General features: G+C 54.6%; 1 protein-coding gene across 1 annotated transcript in view; it reads right to left on the bottom strand.

The window, feature by feature from the left end:
- Positions 1-15510, bottom strand: part of PPP6R2 (protein phosphatase 6 regulatory subunit 2) — a 30153-nt gene that overhangs the window by 863 nt on the left and 13780 nt on the right. Inside the window, exons 9-21 of the mRNA XM_017838884.1 lie at positions 14341-14538; positions 13694-13758; positions 12365-12480; positions 11362-11447; positions 10983-11063; positions 10517-10614; positions 8228-8285; positions 7197-7324; positions 6146-6324; positions 4237-4399; positions 3755-3843; positions 2424-2631; positions 152-307 (exon numbers count right to left, since the gene is read on the bottom strand). Coding sequence (XP_017694373.1) covers positions 152-307; positions 2424-2631; positions 3755-3843; positions 4237-4399; positions 6146-6324; positions 7197-7324; positions 8228-8285; positions 10517-10614; positions 10983-11063; positions 11362-11447; positions 12365-12480; positions 13694-13758; positions 14341-14538 — 1625 coding nt within the window. The remainder of the gene's footprint in view (positions 1-151; positions 308-2423; positions 2632-3754; positions 3844-4236; positions 4400-6145; positions 6325-7196; positions 7325-8227; positions 8286-10516; positions 10615-10982; positions 11064-11361; positions 11448-12364; positions 12481-13693; positions 13759-14340; positions 14539-15510) is intronic.

Raw genomic sequence — 15510 nt, forward strand, 5'->3', positions numbered from 1 at the left:
AGGCCAGGTTGGACGGGGCTTGGAGCAACCTGGGCTGGTGGAAGGTGTCCCTGCCCTGGCAGGGGTGGCACTGGATGGGCAATAAAGGTTTGTCCCCAGCCCTCAGCAGACCCAGCCTGTCCCCACAGGGCAGGTCTGTCCCCACCCTCACCTGTCTTTCGTGGCCGTTTCCGTGACGGCTGTGACGACAGTGGCCGCTTTCTGGTGCCCCTCCGAGTGTGGGGCCACGTTGTTGAGGGCTTTGGGGGCCTTGGGTGACCCCAGGTCGGCGATGGCCATTTTCTCCACCACCACGGAGTCGGCGTCGCTGTGGGAACAGGGCAGGGCCACGTTAGAATGAGCTCATGGCAAAGCCAAGGTCACACCGAAAGGGGAACGAACGGGGCTTAAACTCCAACGGAGGTAAAATCCTCCTCCTCCTCTCCTTGCACAGGCCACAGAAATCCCGCAGAGAAATGAGAACTGGGACTGAAACGCAGTGTCCTGGAGGCTCTGGGTCCTAAAATCAACAAGATACCCCAAGAAGGTCAGTTCCCCCAGGCAGGCATTCCCGTTTCCTGCTGCACAGTCGGCCCTGAGGGTTCCCAGAACTGCCATTCTGCCTGCCAAGCTCAGCTCTCCCTGAACTGCTGCTTTGGCAAAGCCTGTTCTGCTCTGACACGGGCACTGACACTGCTCTGCTCCACACACTCTTCCCAAGTGGCCCCTGAGGCTTCCATGAGCACCTGGAAAATACCAAATTTAAGGACAGCACCTAAGATCCTGTGGAAGAAAAGCCCATGGACTGGACATCCATGAGCAGAATGTTCAGAAGCCAAACCCGTGAAATGAACTCGCTCTGGTACCATGGAGGTGCCACAAAGCAGGGTCCTACACCAAAACAGGGCCTCAGATCCTGCAAAAGGAGAAACTGTGGGCACACACCCTCCAAATCTCCTCTGTTGGGACTGAAACCACCCACATTTCTAACGGGGGAAGGGATTTCTGTGAAATTTTGGCCTCCCAGGCAGAGGAGGAGCTTCCCCATGAACCATCTTCTCCCCAGGTTTCATCACTTCCCTCTCTCTCCTTCAGAGAGCAAACCTTCCCAACGGCAGGAAAGCTCAGGGATGGCTGAGCTGGAATCCTGTTACCAGCTGCCAGGGGAGCTTTAATGGAATAAAAGAATCACAGCCTGGTAACGAGACATGTGATGGAGATTTGAGATCAAGGTTCTATTTCTGCAGCTGCTTTTCTTGAAAAAAACACAACCATAAAAATGAGGAATAAGGAGATCAAAACACTTCCCTTCCTCAAGGGCTCACATGCTCTTCAAAAGGAACGACTGCAAGTACAAAAATACACCTTGGAGAGAGGACAGAGGACTGGAGACGGCAGAGAACTGAGCTGAATTCCCAGGAATGTCATTAGGAAACCACTTCCCACACAAGAAACTGGAGCTCGTGAGATTCCAGTGGCTCAAAGATAAACTTAAAATCAACCACTGAAGTTTCCATGACACGAGGATTCCAGTGTTACCTGACCACTGAGAGGGACAAGGAAATTCCTCTCCCTTCACCAGGCTCCTGGAAAATCACAGCTGGGCACAGAAACCTCCACCAGGGACATGAACAGACAAACCAAGGGGTGACACAACCCAGAGGGGGAGCTTGTGTGGGGCTGTGGCCCAGGCAGGAGGTTGATCACAAGATTTAATGCCAGTCTAGAACAAACTCTGGTACCTATCAATATTTGGCATCAGTGTCCCAGTCTCAGCTGGTTTTAGCAGCTCCCTGAGTCCATAAAGGCCTGTCTGGGGTGAGCTGACAGAGAAGGGAAACCAACAGTGACAGAAGGGACAGAAGGTGTCACCTGGCCCCTCACCTGAATCCCAGGATCCCAGAGGCTGGAAAAGCCCTTCCAGCCCATGGATCCCCCCTGTGCCCCATCCCCACCTTGTCCCCAGCCCAGAGCACTGAGTGCCACGGCCAGGCCTTCCTGGGACACCTCCAGGGCTGGGCACTCCAAACCTCCCTGGGCAGACCCTGCCAAAATGAGATGCTGAGACTAATTAATGATCTGCATCTCCCAGACTAAGGGTCTGTAAGGGATCCTGGCTGTGGTCCCAAATGATCCAAGAGCTGTAGGTATAGGATACAATTCCAACAAACTCTGCCCAGTTGCTCACAAATCCCAGGATGTGCTCCAGCTTTTCCTGGCATTTTGTGAGTTTTGTCATTTATTGGCTTTGGCACTGAGGGGACAATGTTAACTCTTCCCCTGCCTGGCTGGACACCTATCCCAGCTCAGCCCTCCCGGGGGGGCTTTGCTCCCCTTTTCCGTGTGACCCCGCCCTGAGCCTGGATCCTCCTGTCTGACACCGGAACCCCCCGGAGATCCCTTCCCACCTGGAGATCCCTTCCCACCTGGAGATCCCTTCCCACCTGGAGATCACTGCCGTGTCCTTCCTGGCCTCCCCGGGGCCCTGGCTGCCCTCCTGCCCCGGGGCCGTGCCCGCGGGGGCCGTGCCGGGCTCGGCCTTGTCGTCGTCGTCGTCGCTGTCGGAGCCGCCCGAGGAGCTGCTGTCCGAGGCCACCAGCGGCGCCTTCCGTGTCACACACACGTTCCACACGCAGGGGGAGCCGGGGCTGACTGCGAGGGGAGGGCCCACGTCAGCCCCGGGCAAGGAGCGTGGTGCCAAACACAGCGTTCTCATGGAATCGTGGAATGGTTTGGGTGGGAAGGGACTTTAAAGATCATCCAGTTCCATTGCTGCCTAAAGGGAAGCCCAAAAACTGGAGGGGGGCTTTGGACAAGGGCCTGGAGGGAGAGGACAAGGGGGAATGGTTTCCCACTGCCAGAAGGCAGGGATAGATGGGATATTGGGAAGGAATTGCTGGCTGGGAGGGTGGAGATGCCCTGGCCCAGGTTGCCCAGAGAAGCTGTGGCTGCCCCTGGATCCCTGGAAGTGTCCAAGGGCAGGTTGGACGGGGCTTGGAGCCACCTGGGCTGGTGGAAGGTGTCCCTGCCCATGGCAGGGGTGGCACTGGATGGGCTTTAAGGTCCCTTCCCACCCAAACCTTCCTGGGATTCTGCAAGCCAGGCAGGGCTTTATTGAATGGGCTCTCCAGCTCCACAGGGAGAGCATCCCAAAAACCCCACGTGGCAGAAGACAGTCCCGTGCCTTCCCCCCCTCCCAGTGTCACCCACCTTCCCATGGCTACTACACACACAGGTCTAATTTACTTCCACCCAAGTCCTTTGTCAAATGGAGTTTTCCTTGCTCAGGAGGGAGGAGGGAAGGGTGTCACATGAACTCCCAGCACAACCATCAACGGAGGGACTTACCCTCACCCTGGAATTCTGGGCAAGTGACTTTATAATCAAGCATAGTTAAAACAGGACTTTTGACCAGTTTACAGAATCATGGAATGGTTTGGGTGGGAAGGGACCTTAAAGCCCACCCTGTCCCATCCCCTGCCATGGGCAGGGACAGCTTCCACTATCCCAGATTGCTCCAAGTCCCGTCCAACCTGGCCCTGGACACTTCCAGGATAAATGAAATGTCTCTGTGATGGCAACTCCAACTCACTTCATTCCTTGCTGACAACGTTGTCCCAACCAACCCCCAGATTTCTGAGTTTACGACAGCCTGACCCTGGTGTGAAAGGAGCCCTCGGGGTGGGTGACACTGCAGGGACATTCTCCCTACCCCCGGTGCAGGATTCCCAAGAGCTCAGTGGCACCCTGTGTGTCCAGCCACGCTCTCACTCACAGTTCTTGTCCTGGCCCTGCTTCGCGGTCCCGTCGGAGTCGCCGCTTTCCGTGTCCACGGGGGAGCTGCAGCGGGGGCCTGACTCTGAGCTGAGGGGGGAAGAGCCTTGAGAAGGGGAACAGGATCCCACTGCTTCCACACAGCCCCGGCAGAAGGAATCATCAGGCCTCGACCTTTCCTCCCGTAAATATTTTCAACTGGTATAAACCTTATTAATTTACTGATTTTACTCCCCGGGTGCAGCAGCAGCAGCAATGGCACAGGAGGTACAGTAAGACAGGAATGCCAGCACCAGTCAGGAGCACTGGGAAGCAGTGGGAAGCACGATCCAGGACAATCAGACAATATTAAACAACAGAAGGGGAAGCAGTGGGAAGGGGAAGGGAAGAAGAAAGGCTTACAGCCAAGCGCTCCATCGAAATGCATTCCAAATACTCCTCCACCCCAAAGCTCCAAGGAAGCCGGGATGCCGTGGCTCTTACCAGCAGAAGGGCTGGAAGTCCGTGAACTTGGCCCAGCCCTTCTCCTCAGGCGCGGAGCTCTGCGGGGCGGCCGAGTCCCACACGCTGGACCCCACGTCCATGGCCACGCAGGGCGGGGGGGGCTTGGAGCTCACGGGCTCGAACACCGCCGTCCAGCCGGCCCCTGGGGACAACAACACCTCTGCAGCCCGGGATGCAGGCAGCCAGGCAGCCAGGCAGCCAGGGAGCCAGGGATCCCGGGGCAGGACACGCCAGCCAAGGGCGCTGCTTCCCGACCCGCCTGTCTCGCACAGCCTGGGAATCCTCTGCGGATGAACACCCCTGTGACCCACCGGAGGAACCGACACGGAGACACGACACTGTGGATGCCCTCAGCCCTGAGTGATTCCCAGCTGAACTCCAGGTCCCTCAGCTCCTTTTAGCCATTGCAGCCCTAACTGAATTCTGGCACGCACAGGTAAGGAATCGATAAATGGATTCAAATGTTCGAAGTCCCAGAAGTCCCTTGACAGTTTGTTTTTTACAGTCCCGGCCTATTCCTTCTTCTCCAGAACCTACTGCCACCTCTAGTCCTACCCCATGCTTCCAGTCCCACCAATCCCACCTTTTGAAATACTGTTTTTCCTTACCTTTTCTCGGGAAAGGGGAAGGATTGCAGAGCTCTGCAAACTGCTCTGCAGCCACAGAATGAGCAGGGGAGACCCCCCCAGGGCTGCACCCCCCAGAAACTGAGCCCAAATTCCAGCTGAGGGCTCTGGAAGGGTGACAGGGCTGTCACACACAACCCACTGGGAGTGCCTGGTTTAATCTGGTTTAATCTGGTTCTTCCCAATAAACTGGAAACAGCTGACACTTCCAGAGGGGTGCAGAGAGCAGGTAACTGGGATGGCTCTGCCCGATGCTCCCAGTTACAACACAAAGGCACCACCCCGAAAAAGAAATGTTTTAAAATTGAAAATGCTTGGAGAAATGAGAAATGGAAGTCTGGGAAAATGTTTTTGACCCCTGGATTTGTTCTGCTGCCAACACCGTGTGTCTCCTGCACTTCCACAGAGTTGTTTACATGGTGAGGTGGGAAAACCCCTGAAGGGGCCAACAAGGAGGATGGAGAGGACTTTGGACAAGGCATGGAGAGACAGGAGACCAGGAATGGCTTCCCAGTGCCAGAGGGCAGGGATAGATGGGAGATTGGGAAGGAATTGCTGGCTGGGAGGGTGGGCAGGCCCTGGCCCAGGTTGCCCAGAGAAGCTGTGGCTGCCCCTGGATCCCTGGAAGTGTCCAAGGCCAGGTTGGATGGAGCTTTCAACATGGGCTAGTGGAAGGTGTCCCTGCCTGTGGCACTGGATGGGCTTTAAGGTCCTTTCCCACCCAAACCACCCCGTGATTGCATGAAAATCCTGTCCCTCTGCAGCCTTCCTGCAGGCACTGTAAGGATGGGTTTGCAGCAGGCAAAACAGCTGGAAAAGCAGAACAGACCCGGAGTGTGGAGACACTTGGCAAAGGTCTGCACAGAACCCTTATCATGTGATGTGAGGGGTTCATGTCCTAATCCTCCAGTGATGCTTTGATCAGGATTTGCACTAAAACAGTTGGGATTCACAGAGTCACAGAATCATGGAATGCTTTGGTTGGAAAGGACCTTCAAACCCATCTCATTCCAACGTCCTGCCACGGGCAGGGACACCTTCCCCTGGGATTATCCTTGTGCCCGTGGCTGCCTGAGCACAGCCACTGTTCTGAAGGAGCTGGGCAGGACTCCAGATAGCTCAGAGGCAGAAATGGACCCTGAAATTCCCATTTCTCTGCGCACAGGTGGAATCGTGGACTCTCCACAGGAGCCTGGCACTGTGCAAAGTGCTGCTGTGCTGCAGATCTCCCCCCAGCACACATCCTGCTGTGCACCCTTTACCTTCAGAGGTGTCAGAGGACTCCTTCTGCTCAGAAATGCTGCTCTTGGGGCTGTTTGCTGAGGGGGGAGGTGGCTGCTGCTCGGGCTCCTCCTCCTCCTCCGAGTCCACGCTCCCGTCGTGGTCTCCGTTCTCCAGGTCGCTCTTGGACGAGCCCTCCGAGGTCTGTGACGCTCCAAACCTGCCCCACAGAGCCCAGGTGAGCAGGACTCCAGCCCCCCCAGCCCTCAGCTGCCCTCTCCCTGCTCCAGGGACACAGCCAGGGGCTGCCCAGTGCCTTTGCAAGGGTTATTTCCCCCCGAAGGCACAGCCAGGCAGGAATCTGGGAGATCCCTCCAGTGACAGCCCCGAGGGCTCTGCCAGTCCAAACTCATCTGCAGAGGCAGGAGTGTGCTGCAGTGACAGACCCAGGGCTGGAGCCTGGTGGGACCACACAAACCAGTGGCAAAGAGGAGGATACTGGTGTGGAATGGACCCTGTGTGTGAGCAGGACCATCGGGGTGCTGGTGCTTGGCAAGGAAACATTGAGCTCTTGGTGGTTTTTCCTGTCCCCCTTGATCATATTTCCAGATACAGAATTAGAGAAGTGACTTCATTCAATAACTGGCTCCATCAAAGGGATGAAGAAGGATTTGCAGAGCTGGAGATGCCCCTGGGAGGTCCCTTGTTCCCATGAAAAACATCACCTTTTTTTCTTAATATTCTGAAAAAGTTCTGTCTGCTCCCCTCAGTTTTAACTCCTCCTCGTCCTCCTCCCCAAAGATGGAGTAAGTTCTAAGTATTTCACACTAAGGGTGGGGATTTCTTAATATCTTTGATTTTACACCATGACAGACACCCTGGGTTTTTCCATTGTTATTGAATTCCCTTACACTGGATCTCTGTTGCACATCGAGACAAGCCCCCAGCACACGGGGAGTCCTCGGGGCTGCCAGACAAAAACCTCAGGGCCCCTCAATAACACAAACATCAAACACCTAAGCACGGCCTTGGCTGAAATGTGCAGCTTCCCAGCATTCAGGGGGAGAAACGAGTGCTTTGTGTTCACCTTACCGTGTTCTTGATTTGACCTGGGTTGCATAGGTTATCTCCTTCTCCTCCCAGATGTCCTCCTCCTCCTCGTTGTCGTCGAACTGCTGGATCCGCTCGTTGCAACAGGCTTCAAACAGGGAGGCATTGGGCTGAGGGACAGGGAGGAGAAACCAAATCCCAGTCATTCCTTGGGAGAGACTGAGGAAACCAAAGTCTGAGAACTGGCCCAACCAAGCTTTGCTCAGGAGCTGAGTGTGGGATCCCCTGGGATCACCAGGAATCACCACTGTCCAGCTGCTGCTTTGCTTTGGGGCAATTCAACAGGAAAGACCAGACAGAGTCTGGCAACATTTAGATCCATAAGAAATCCAGCCCTCTCCATGCTTCCCTAATCTGTGTCTGGAAAGATTATCAAAGGCTGGGAGAATTGGGATTGTTCCCCTGGAGAAGAGAAGGCTCCAGGGAGAGCTGAGAGCCCCTGGCAGGGCCTAAAGGGGCTCCAGGAGAGCTGGAGAGGGACTGGGGACAAGGCCTGGAGGGACAGGACACAGGGAATGGCTTCCCACTGCCAGAGGGCAGGGATGGATGGGATATTGGGAAGGAATTGCTGTCTGGGAGGGTGGGGAGGCCCTGGCCCAGGTTGCCCAGAGAAGCTGTGGCTGCCCCTGGATCCCTGGAAGTGTCCAAGGCCAGGTTGGACGGGGCTTGGAGCAACCTGGGCTGGTGGAAGGTGTCCCTGCCCATGGCAGGGGTGGCACTGAATGGGCTTTAAGATCCCTTCCAACCCAAACCATTCCATGATTCTGTGCTTCTAAGGACAACAGACTGACACTGCAGAGAGGGAGAAAAATTCCTTAAATGTCAGGAGTGGAATTTCTGAGGAAATATTTCTGGGGGAGACGCTCCGGGGTATTTGCAGTGCCCCTAGTTCCTTAACTGGACTCAGTGACCAGAGGGACACCTCTGCACTGACCAAACACCCCACCAAATGTTTGTTCTTTCCCAATGAAAGCAGGCCCTTGGCAGGTTAAACCAGCCCAGACCCCACTCACGCTGTCGTCATCGGCGTCGATGTTGAAGTTGATCTCCGCGATCCTGTCGAAGGGAGCGCTGGCAAGGAGGGAAAGAGCCTTCAGGGATGGCACAGAGGAACCTGGGCACCCCCAGCACCACCCAGCCCCAGAGCCCCTCCAGGTGTCTGTTCCCTGAGCAGCTACTCCTGTATCCGTGCCATGGTCTCCTCTCCTTGAGATGAAGGGTCAGTTCAGCCCAGAACATTCCCTGTCCATGGCAGGGGGTGGAACTGGAGGGGCCAATCCCTCCCAACCCAACCCACTCCAGGATTCCACAGGTCAGATTTCCCCTCCTGGGGCTGATTCAATCCCCGAGGGAGCAGCCTTTGCCATGAGCTCCCTGCTGTGGGGTTTTGGGGCTCTTGGCAGCCCCAGCAGGGCTGGGCTGTTCTGAACCCTCACGGTGCCTGGGGAACACCACAGCCAGCTCTGCTTTCCCCAGATCCCTCCAGCTGATCCCAATCCCATTGGAAAAATTTAAATAAACTCATCATTAATGAAAAAGAGAAGGAGCTGCAGCCAGCTGCTCTGGAATTCCAGTCCTATGCTCACCCAGGAATTCCATGGGGCTGCATGAGACAGGACAGAGATGGCACGGATGGCACTGGGGAGGCCCCCCTGGAATCCTGGGACAGTTCTGGGCCCTCAGACAGGAGAGACCTGGAGGGGCTGGAGCGTGTGCAGGGAAGGGAAGGGAGCTGGGAAGGGTCTGGAGCAGCAGGAGGGGCTGAGGGAGCTGGGGGGGCTCAGCCTGGAGCAAAGGAGGCTCAGGGGGGACCTTCTGATCTGGGAGGGCTTTTCCAGCCCCAGTGATTCTGGAACTCTGTGAATCTCAGTGTGTGAGTGGCTCACACCCCTGGTGTGTCACTGTGCTGCAAAAACCCTAAACTGCCCCAGTTTCCTGTGTGGCCCCAGAGGAGCCCGTTGGAGAACAGCAGAGGGAGCTGCAGCCCAAGAACTCCACATTCCCAGACAGCTGGGCCAGGCAGAGTTTATCCACCCTGTTCATGCAGCTCTACCTTTGGACACTGGCATTTTCTTTAAAGACTGCTCAGTTTAAAATACAATCCTGCAAATCCCCAGGACACTGAAACATTATTAATATTTGTTAACTACTCCAATTCACATCTCCCACAGCGTCCAACTGCTGGCAGGGAGCACCACTCTCACAGTATTCCGTGTTTTGTAGTACATTCTCCTTTTCCAACCACAAATAAAGTGATAAAATCCCAGTCACAGACTTTTTTCAGCCTGGTGTTCATTTTACAATGGTCACGAGGCATTTCTGGCAGCTCCTCACGGAATTCAACTCCTCCCCTCACCTACACACACACACACACAGGGTCACATTTGCTGCTGACACAAGTGAAAATTCTGTTTATTTTTTTCAGTGTGTAGAACGAAGTAATCTCTGTTCAATTAAACTCTGATTCAGTCTGGAACTTTCTGGCCTTATTAAAGTTCTGACACCTACAAGGCTCAGGAAGAACCTTGGAGGAAGGACAGAGGTGTTGCCACACTTCCTGTCACCCTGGATCCCAAAGAATTCCTGTGATGGAGACAAACCCTCCAGCAGCTGAAGTGAAGGGGCAAAGCTGAGGAGCAGAACATTGGGATCCCCTGGAGCACTTCTGTGCCCAGAACTAAATGGTTCCAATTTCAGAACCATTATGGCCAAGTGGGACAATCACAGTCCCAGGTACATCTTTAAGGAGAGAAGATGAGCTGCAGTTTCAATGGGATTAAAGTAATTCTATAAAAGCAGCAAATTCTGAGCTCTGAACTCAGCAAGTTGTGTAACATTAAATCCCCCTCACCTGCCTCCTCTGAGCTGTCCTTGCTCCTCCTTATCTCTGTTCCCTTTCTCAGAAGGGAGAAAATGGCTCATTTTTCCGTGGACTCCATTGAACCACGATTCTTCCATTCCTAATTTCAATAAGGATTTAATTCCTTGGACAATATGTGTTTAATTGCCCAGAACTCGCTCTAATGCTTTGCTTTCTCTGCAATTAAACTTCTCCTAGAGAGCAGGGCTAGTTAATAATTGCCTGTTTTATTTAAAACATTCCTCTCTGAAATGAAGAAATACTTTTCCTTGGTTCTACAATTGCCTTTGGAGATCAGGGCTGGGCTCCCACAAAAACAGCTCCGTGTTTTCCCAGCCACTGATCCCTCCCCTGCTCCTTTCAAACCCCAGGAGGGAGGAGGGGGTCCACTCTAAACCCTGAACCAGAAGGAAGGTGAGATGCAAAGAGGCCACAAACTCACTTGATGTTGTCGTCCTGGTCTGCAAACTCCTCGTCGTTGAAGCCGAACTGATCCACGAAGTTGGCCGTCATCTGCTGGATCTGGTACTCGGAGAAGGCCTGGAGAGGGACCCAACCCAGCATCACCAGGGTGTCCCGAGACATCCCAGGACACTGCCCCGAGCTGGGGAAAAACCTGCCCTGCCAAAGCATCAGGAGCACCAAAAAGGGACAGAGCCTTCCCAAAGCAGGATCACACACGCTGCTGGGAGGCCTGGGCTGACAACTCTCCCATCTGCTCCCAGCTCCTCCCAAAGAGAGGCAGGAATTTCCAGAGGGAACCACTTGTTGGCTTCATTGGGTTGTTTTCCCCCAGTGGTGCAAGGGAAACCCACCACAGACACCCAGAGGGTACTTCTGGCTTCCTCCTAAGGCAAACCAGAGCAGCAAGTTTCCTGGGAATAGGGAAGGGTGTGTTGTCCTCTCACCTGCTGGAGAGTAAGTTCATTGGGAAAAGCACTTTCGATGTCCTCATCCTCACTGGAGGAGTGCAGGTGGTGGGTGCTCACCTGGGGGAAGGACCAAGGAATGAGCACAAGGGAAAGCTGAGAAAGCTCCAGTATTTTAGTTCCACCCCCCAAAGATCAAATTCCTGCCAGGCAGAAACTGGCCCGAGGGATAACATGGATTGGAGTTCACCAACATGCAGCAGCTGCTGCTTGGAGAACTGTTATGGAACACGTTTTCTACACTCTGCCCTTGAAATTCTTCAGAAAAACCAGCACAATGAGAATAAAACCCAGGAATATCCCTTTTTCCAGTGAAAGGAGGTCCAGGAGTCCCCGGGCCCGGGCTCTCTGTGCTCACCAAATCCACCGTGTTCCTCCGGTTCGTCTCCGTCAGCGTCTCCTCCACGAAGCTCTCCCACCTCCCCCGGCAGTCCTCGGGCAGCTCTGCAAGGACAAGGGCACCCCAAGGATCAGCTCTGAGGGCAGTCGGCCCAGGGGCACCCTGGAGCCCAGCAGGGTGTGAGGGCTCTGTGAGGGAGTCACTTCACTCGTGGTTTTCCAGCCCCAGCAAAATCTGCCGAGGAAGGCTCAGCTCCCGGGAGGCCAAACCGTCAGATGTGACTGCTGTGAACAACCTGAACTCCTCTGGAGCTACGGGGGCTAAAGATACACAACTTCTACTCCACTTTGTGCAAACAGCCAGAAGTGTGGCTGAAGCTCTGCTTTTCAATCCTTGTGTCTCTCTTTCAGGTGTAATAACTCTGTTATGGAATGGTTTGGGTTGGAGGGACTTTAAAGCCCATTCAGTGCCACCCCTGCCATGGGCAGGGACACCTTCCACCAGCCCAGGTTGCTCCAAGCCCTGTCCAACCTGGCCTTGGGCACTTCCAGAGATCCAGGGGCAGCCACAGCTGCTCTGGGCAGCCTGTGCTGGGGCCTCCCACCCTCCCAGACAGGAATTCCTTCCCAATATCCTATCTCTCCCTGCCCTCTCGCACTGGGAACCCATTCCCCCTTGTCCTGTCACTCAGGTCCTCATGGACAGGGAATAAGGAAGCACAGACACCCCCCAGGAATGCTGCACATCAGCACCATAAATCCAGAGGAAAAGCAGCCCTGAGGCCCCAAAGCAGCCCCTCAGTCTCTGGCTGCACAAACAAAGCTCCAACATGTTGAGCCTCACTGTGTGAAAGCAAAGAGCAGCCAGATTCCTCAGCATATTCCGGGGTTCTGGGAGGCTGTGGTGTTCCACTGGGAATCCTGGGCACTGGCACAGGGCCCTGCAGGGGATGGGGGTGCAGAGCCCTGGCAGGAGCCCCGGGGGTGTTCCCTGAGGAGCAGGGGCTGGGGCCAGGAGGTACCTTTGATGAAGTCGCTGATCTGGGCCTGCATGGGGCCCTTCTCCATGTTGTGCACCACGGCGTTGGCGATGCGGGTCAGGTGGCCCATGTTCCCCCTCCTCATCCCTCCTTCTGCCCTGCGGACACACAACGGGAGGTGGCACCGGAACGGCCTCCCAGCCCCCTGGCATTCCAGGAGCTCCTGCCCCAGGAACAGCCCTCCAAACCCCAGCATTCCAGGAGCTCCTGCCCCAGGAACAGCCCTCCAAACCCCAGCATTCCAGGAGCTCCTGCCCCAGGAACAGCCTTCCAGCCCCCTGGCATTCCAGGAGCTCCTGCCCCAGGAACAGCCTTCCAGCCCCCCAGCATTCCAGGAGCTCCTGCTCCAGGAACAGCCTTCCAGCCCCCCAGAATTCCAGGAGCTCCTGCCCCAGGAACAGCCTCCCAGCCCCTTGGCATTCCAGGAGCTCCTGCCCCAGGAACAGCCCTCCAAACCCCAGAATTCCAGGAGCTCCTGCCCCAGGAACAGCCTTCCAGCCCCTCAGCATTCCAGGAGCTCCTGCCCCAGGAACAGCCTTCTAGCCCCCCAGAATTCCAGGAGCTCCTGCCCCAGGACCCTGCCAGCTCCCTTCTCATGGAACTGGGAAAACTCTTAAGGAACAACCAGGGATATTTTTGGTCCCTACAGAACTGGGCACTGGGCAAAGAAGTTACCAGCAGAATTTGTCATCGAGGCAAGGGGTTGTAAGAGGGAAAAGACCAAAAAACCCCAAAAACCCAACCCAAACCAACAACAACGAAATCAAACCAAACCCCAACCCAGCACTTCTGGCCTAAATCAGCTCCAGCTCCATCCAGAGCTCAAAATAGTGAGGGAAGACCAAAACATTCAACTGGACAAGGAAACTGAAGCCTCCAAAGTATTTTCACTTTAATATGTTTTAGGATTTTTTAATTCTTTGGTTCTTATCACTGGAATCAGCACATGTCCAAGGAGTTTATAAAGGTAAAATACCAAATCCAGGGCACAAATGCTTGGCCACCTCAGTTTTCCACTACAGGGAGAATATAATTATGGATTTAAAACAAAAACACAGGAAAGAAAAAAAGTGAATATTCTTTGTGATTTCCTGGGAAAGCAGCAGATTGTGTGTTTGGGATGAGGTGTTAGACACACCCCAAAAAATAATCAGGCTTTCAAATTCTATGTGTATTTGGGGAATTTGGCTTTTTAACACGCAAACCACCCCAGTTCCAAATCCCAACCAAAATCCCAGTGGGTTCAGACACCACTAAGCTGTAAATCCTCCCAGTGGTTCAACGTGCAGCCCTGGGGCACCAGTTCCTTACTGGATTTTGTCATTGGCTTCCCAGGCATCCAGTATCCTCTGCACCAGGCAGCACTTCTGGAACAGCTGGAGGGGAGAAGAGGGAGAACAGTCAGGATTTTCCAAAGGGACACTCACAGCTCAGGAGTCTGAACGTGGGTTCTTCAGTTCCTCCCTTCGCTCCCCAAACCCTCAAGTTCCAGCACTTCCCTTGCCCAGGAATTCCTTCTTTCCCAGTTATTTTCCCCGAGGATCTCCCCAGGGAGAACAGCAACACCTGTAACATCCCCCCCTCTCTTGGGCTTCCCAGCAGCAGGGATGGAAACGCTGCTGGCATTTGGAACCACAGCACCAAGGTCTCACCAGGAGGGCCCCCAAAGGGAAGCTGAAATGTGCTCAGGGAGGTTTTTTTGTCCAAAATTTATAGGTGTTTTTACTAAAAGAATGGAACTGGATACCAATGGATTCACGAGCCCGTTAAATGCGGTGATTTTGACGTTTATTTTGCAACAGGACGCTAAAAACAAATGTACAAAAGCACATGCGGAGCCATGAGAACCAACAACAAACAACAAGAACTAAGAGGAACAGAACTCCACGCTCTGGAATGGCTGATCCACCAATTCCTGGTTAATCCAGGGCAGAGGGGCCCCAGAGCTGGTGACTCACGTGGGTGACCATGAGGTTCTCGGGGGTGTTTGCCGGAGGCTCCGTGTGCGCCGCGGTCCCGTTGGGAGCCTCCTCTTTGCTCTCCTGCTCACTCGTGGGGGGTTTTCCCTCTTGCACAGAGTGGGACAGAATAGCTGCTATGGACAGTTCCACTTGGAAATGCAAAAAGTTATTCCACGTGTATTTAAAAAATAAGTCCTGCAAGAAAAAGGGAGAGGCAGAAGGATTCAGTCGGGATAAATCTTCCACCCGTAGGGACCTTTCCAACCCCAGCCATCCTGGGATTCTGTGACTTTGTGACATTAAATCAGTGCCCAACTTGTTTAATCAGCAATTCCACTAAAGCAATTCTCCTTCTCCACCCCAGCAGCCACTGAGGGCTGGCTGGGCTCTGCTGCCCCTGGATTCCCAAGTGCTCAGTTCACTGGGAAATAAATGAACATTTCCTAATAAACTTGGGAATCCTCTCCCTCCCAGGCAGGGCTCACAGCACAGACATGCTGAAAAAACCAATCTAACTATTCTGTGGCTGATTTAATGCTAAGAAAAAGAGTAACTAAGAATTTTTAAGTATGGAAATAATTCTCTTAAGGCTGCCCAGGTTATACCAGAACCTTCCAGCCCCGGTCCCTGTTCCCAGCAGGACAACCTTTATCCATGGTCTGGGTCAGGGGATCGAGGGCTCCCTCAGTAAGTTCATGGATGACACCAAGTTGGGTGGGATGTGGGTCTGCTGGAGGGCAGAAGCTCTGCAGAGGGAGCTGGACAGGCTGGATCCATGGAATCCATGGGATCCATGGGATCCATGGGCCGAGGCCAGTGGGATGCAGGTCAACCAGGCCAAGTGCCGGGTGCTGCCCTTGGGTCACCCCAAGCCCAGGAACGCTCCAGGCTGGGGCAGAGGGGCTGGAAAGCTGGAAAAGGCCCTGGGGGTGCTGGTGGCAGCGTCTGGACGTGAGCCCAGCTGTGCCCAGGGGGCAGGAGGCCAATGGCCCCGGGGCTGTGGCAGCCCCAGCGTGGGCACAGGCCCAGGGCAGGGATTGTCCCTGTGCTGGGAACTGGGGAGGCCCCTCTGGAATCCCAGGGGCAGTTCTGGGCCCTCAGACAGGAGAGCCCTGGAGGGGCTGGAGCGTGTGCAGGGAAGGGAAGGGAGCTGGGAAGGGTCTGGAG

This window comes from Lepidothrix coronata, unplaced genomic scaffold (genome assembly GCF_001604755.1).
Source record: "Lepidothrix coronata isolate B3197 unplaced genomic scaffold, Lepidothrix_coronata-1.0 Scaffold366, whole genome shotgun sequence".
Taxonomy (NCBI): domain Eukaryota; kingdom Metazoa; phylum Chordata; class Aves; order Passeriformes; family Pipridae; genus Lepidothrix; species Lepidothrix coronata.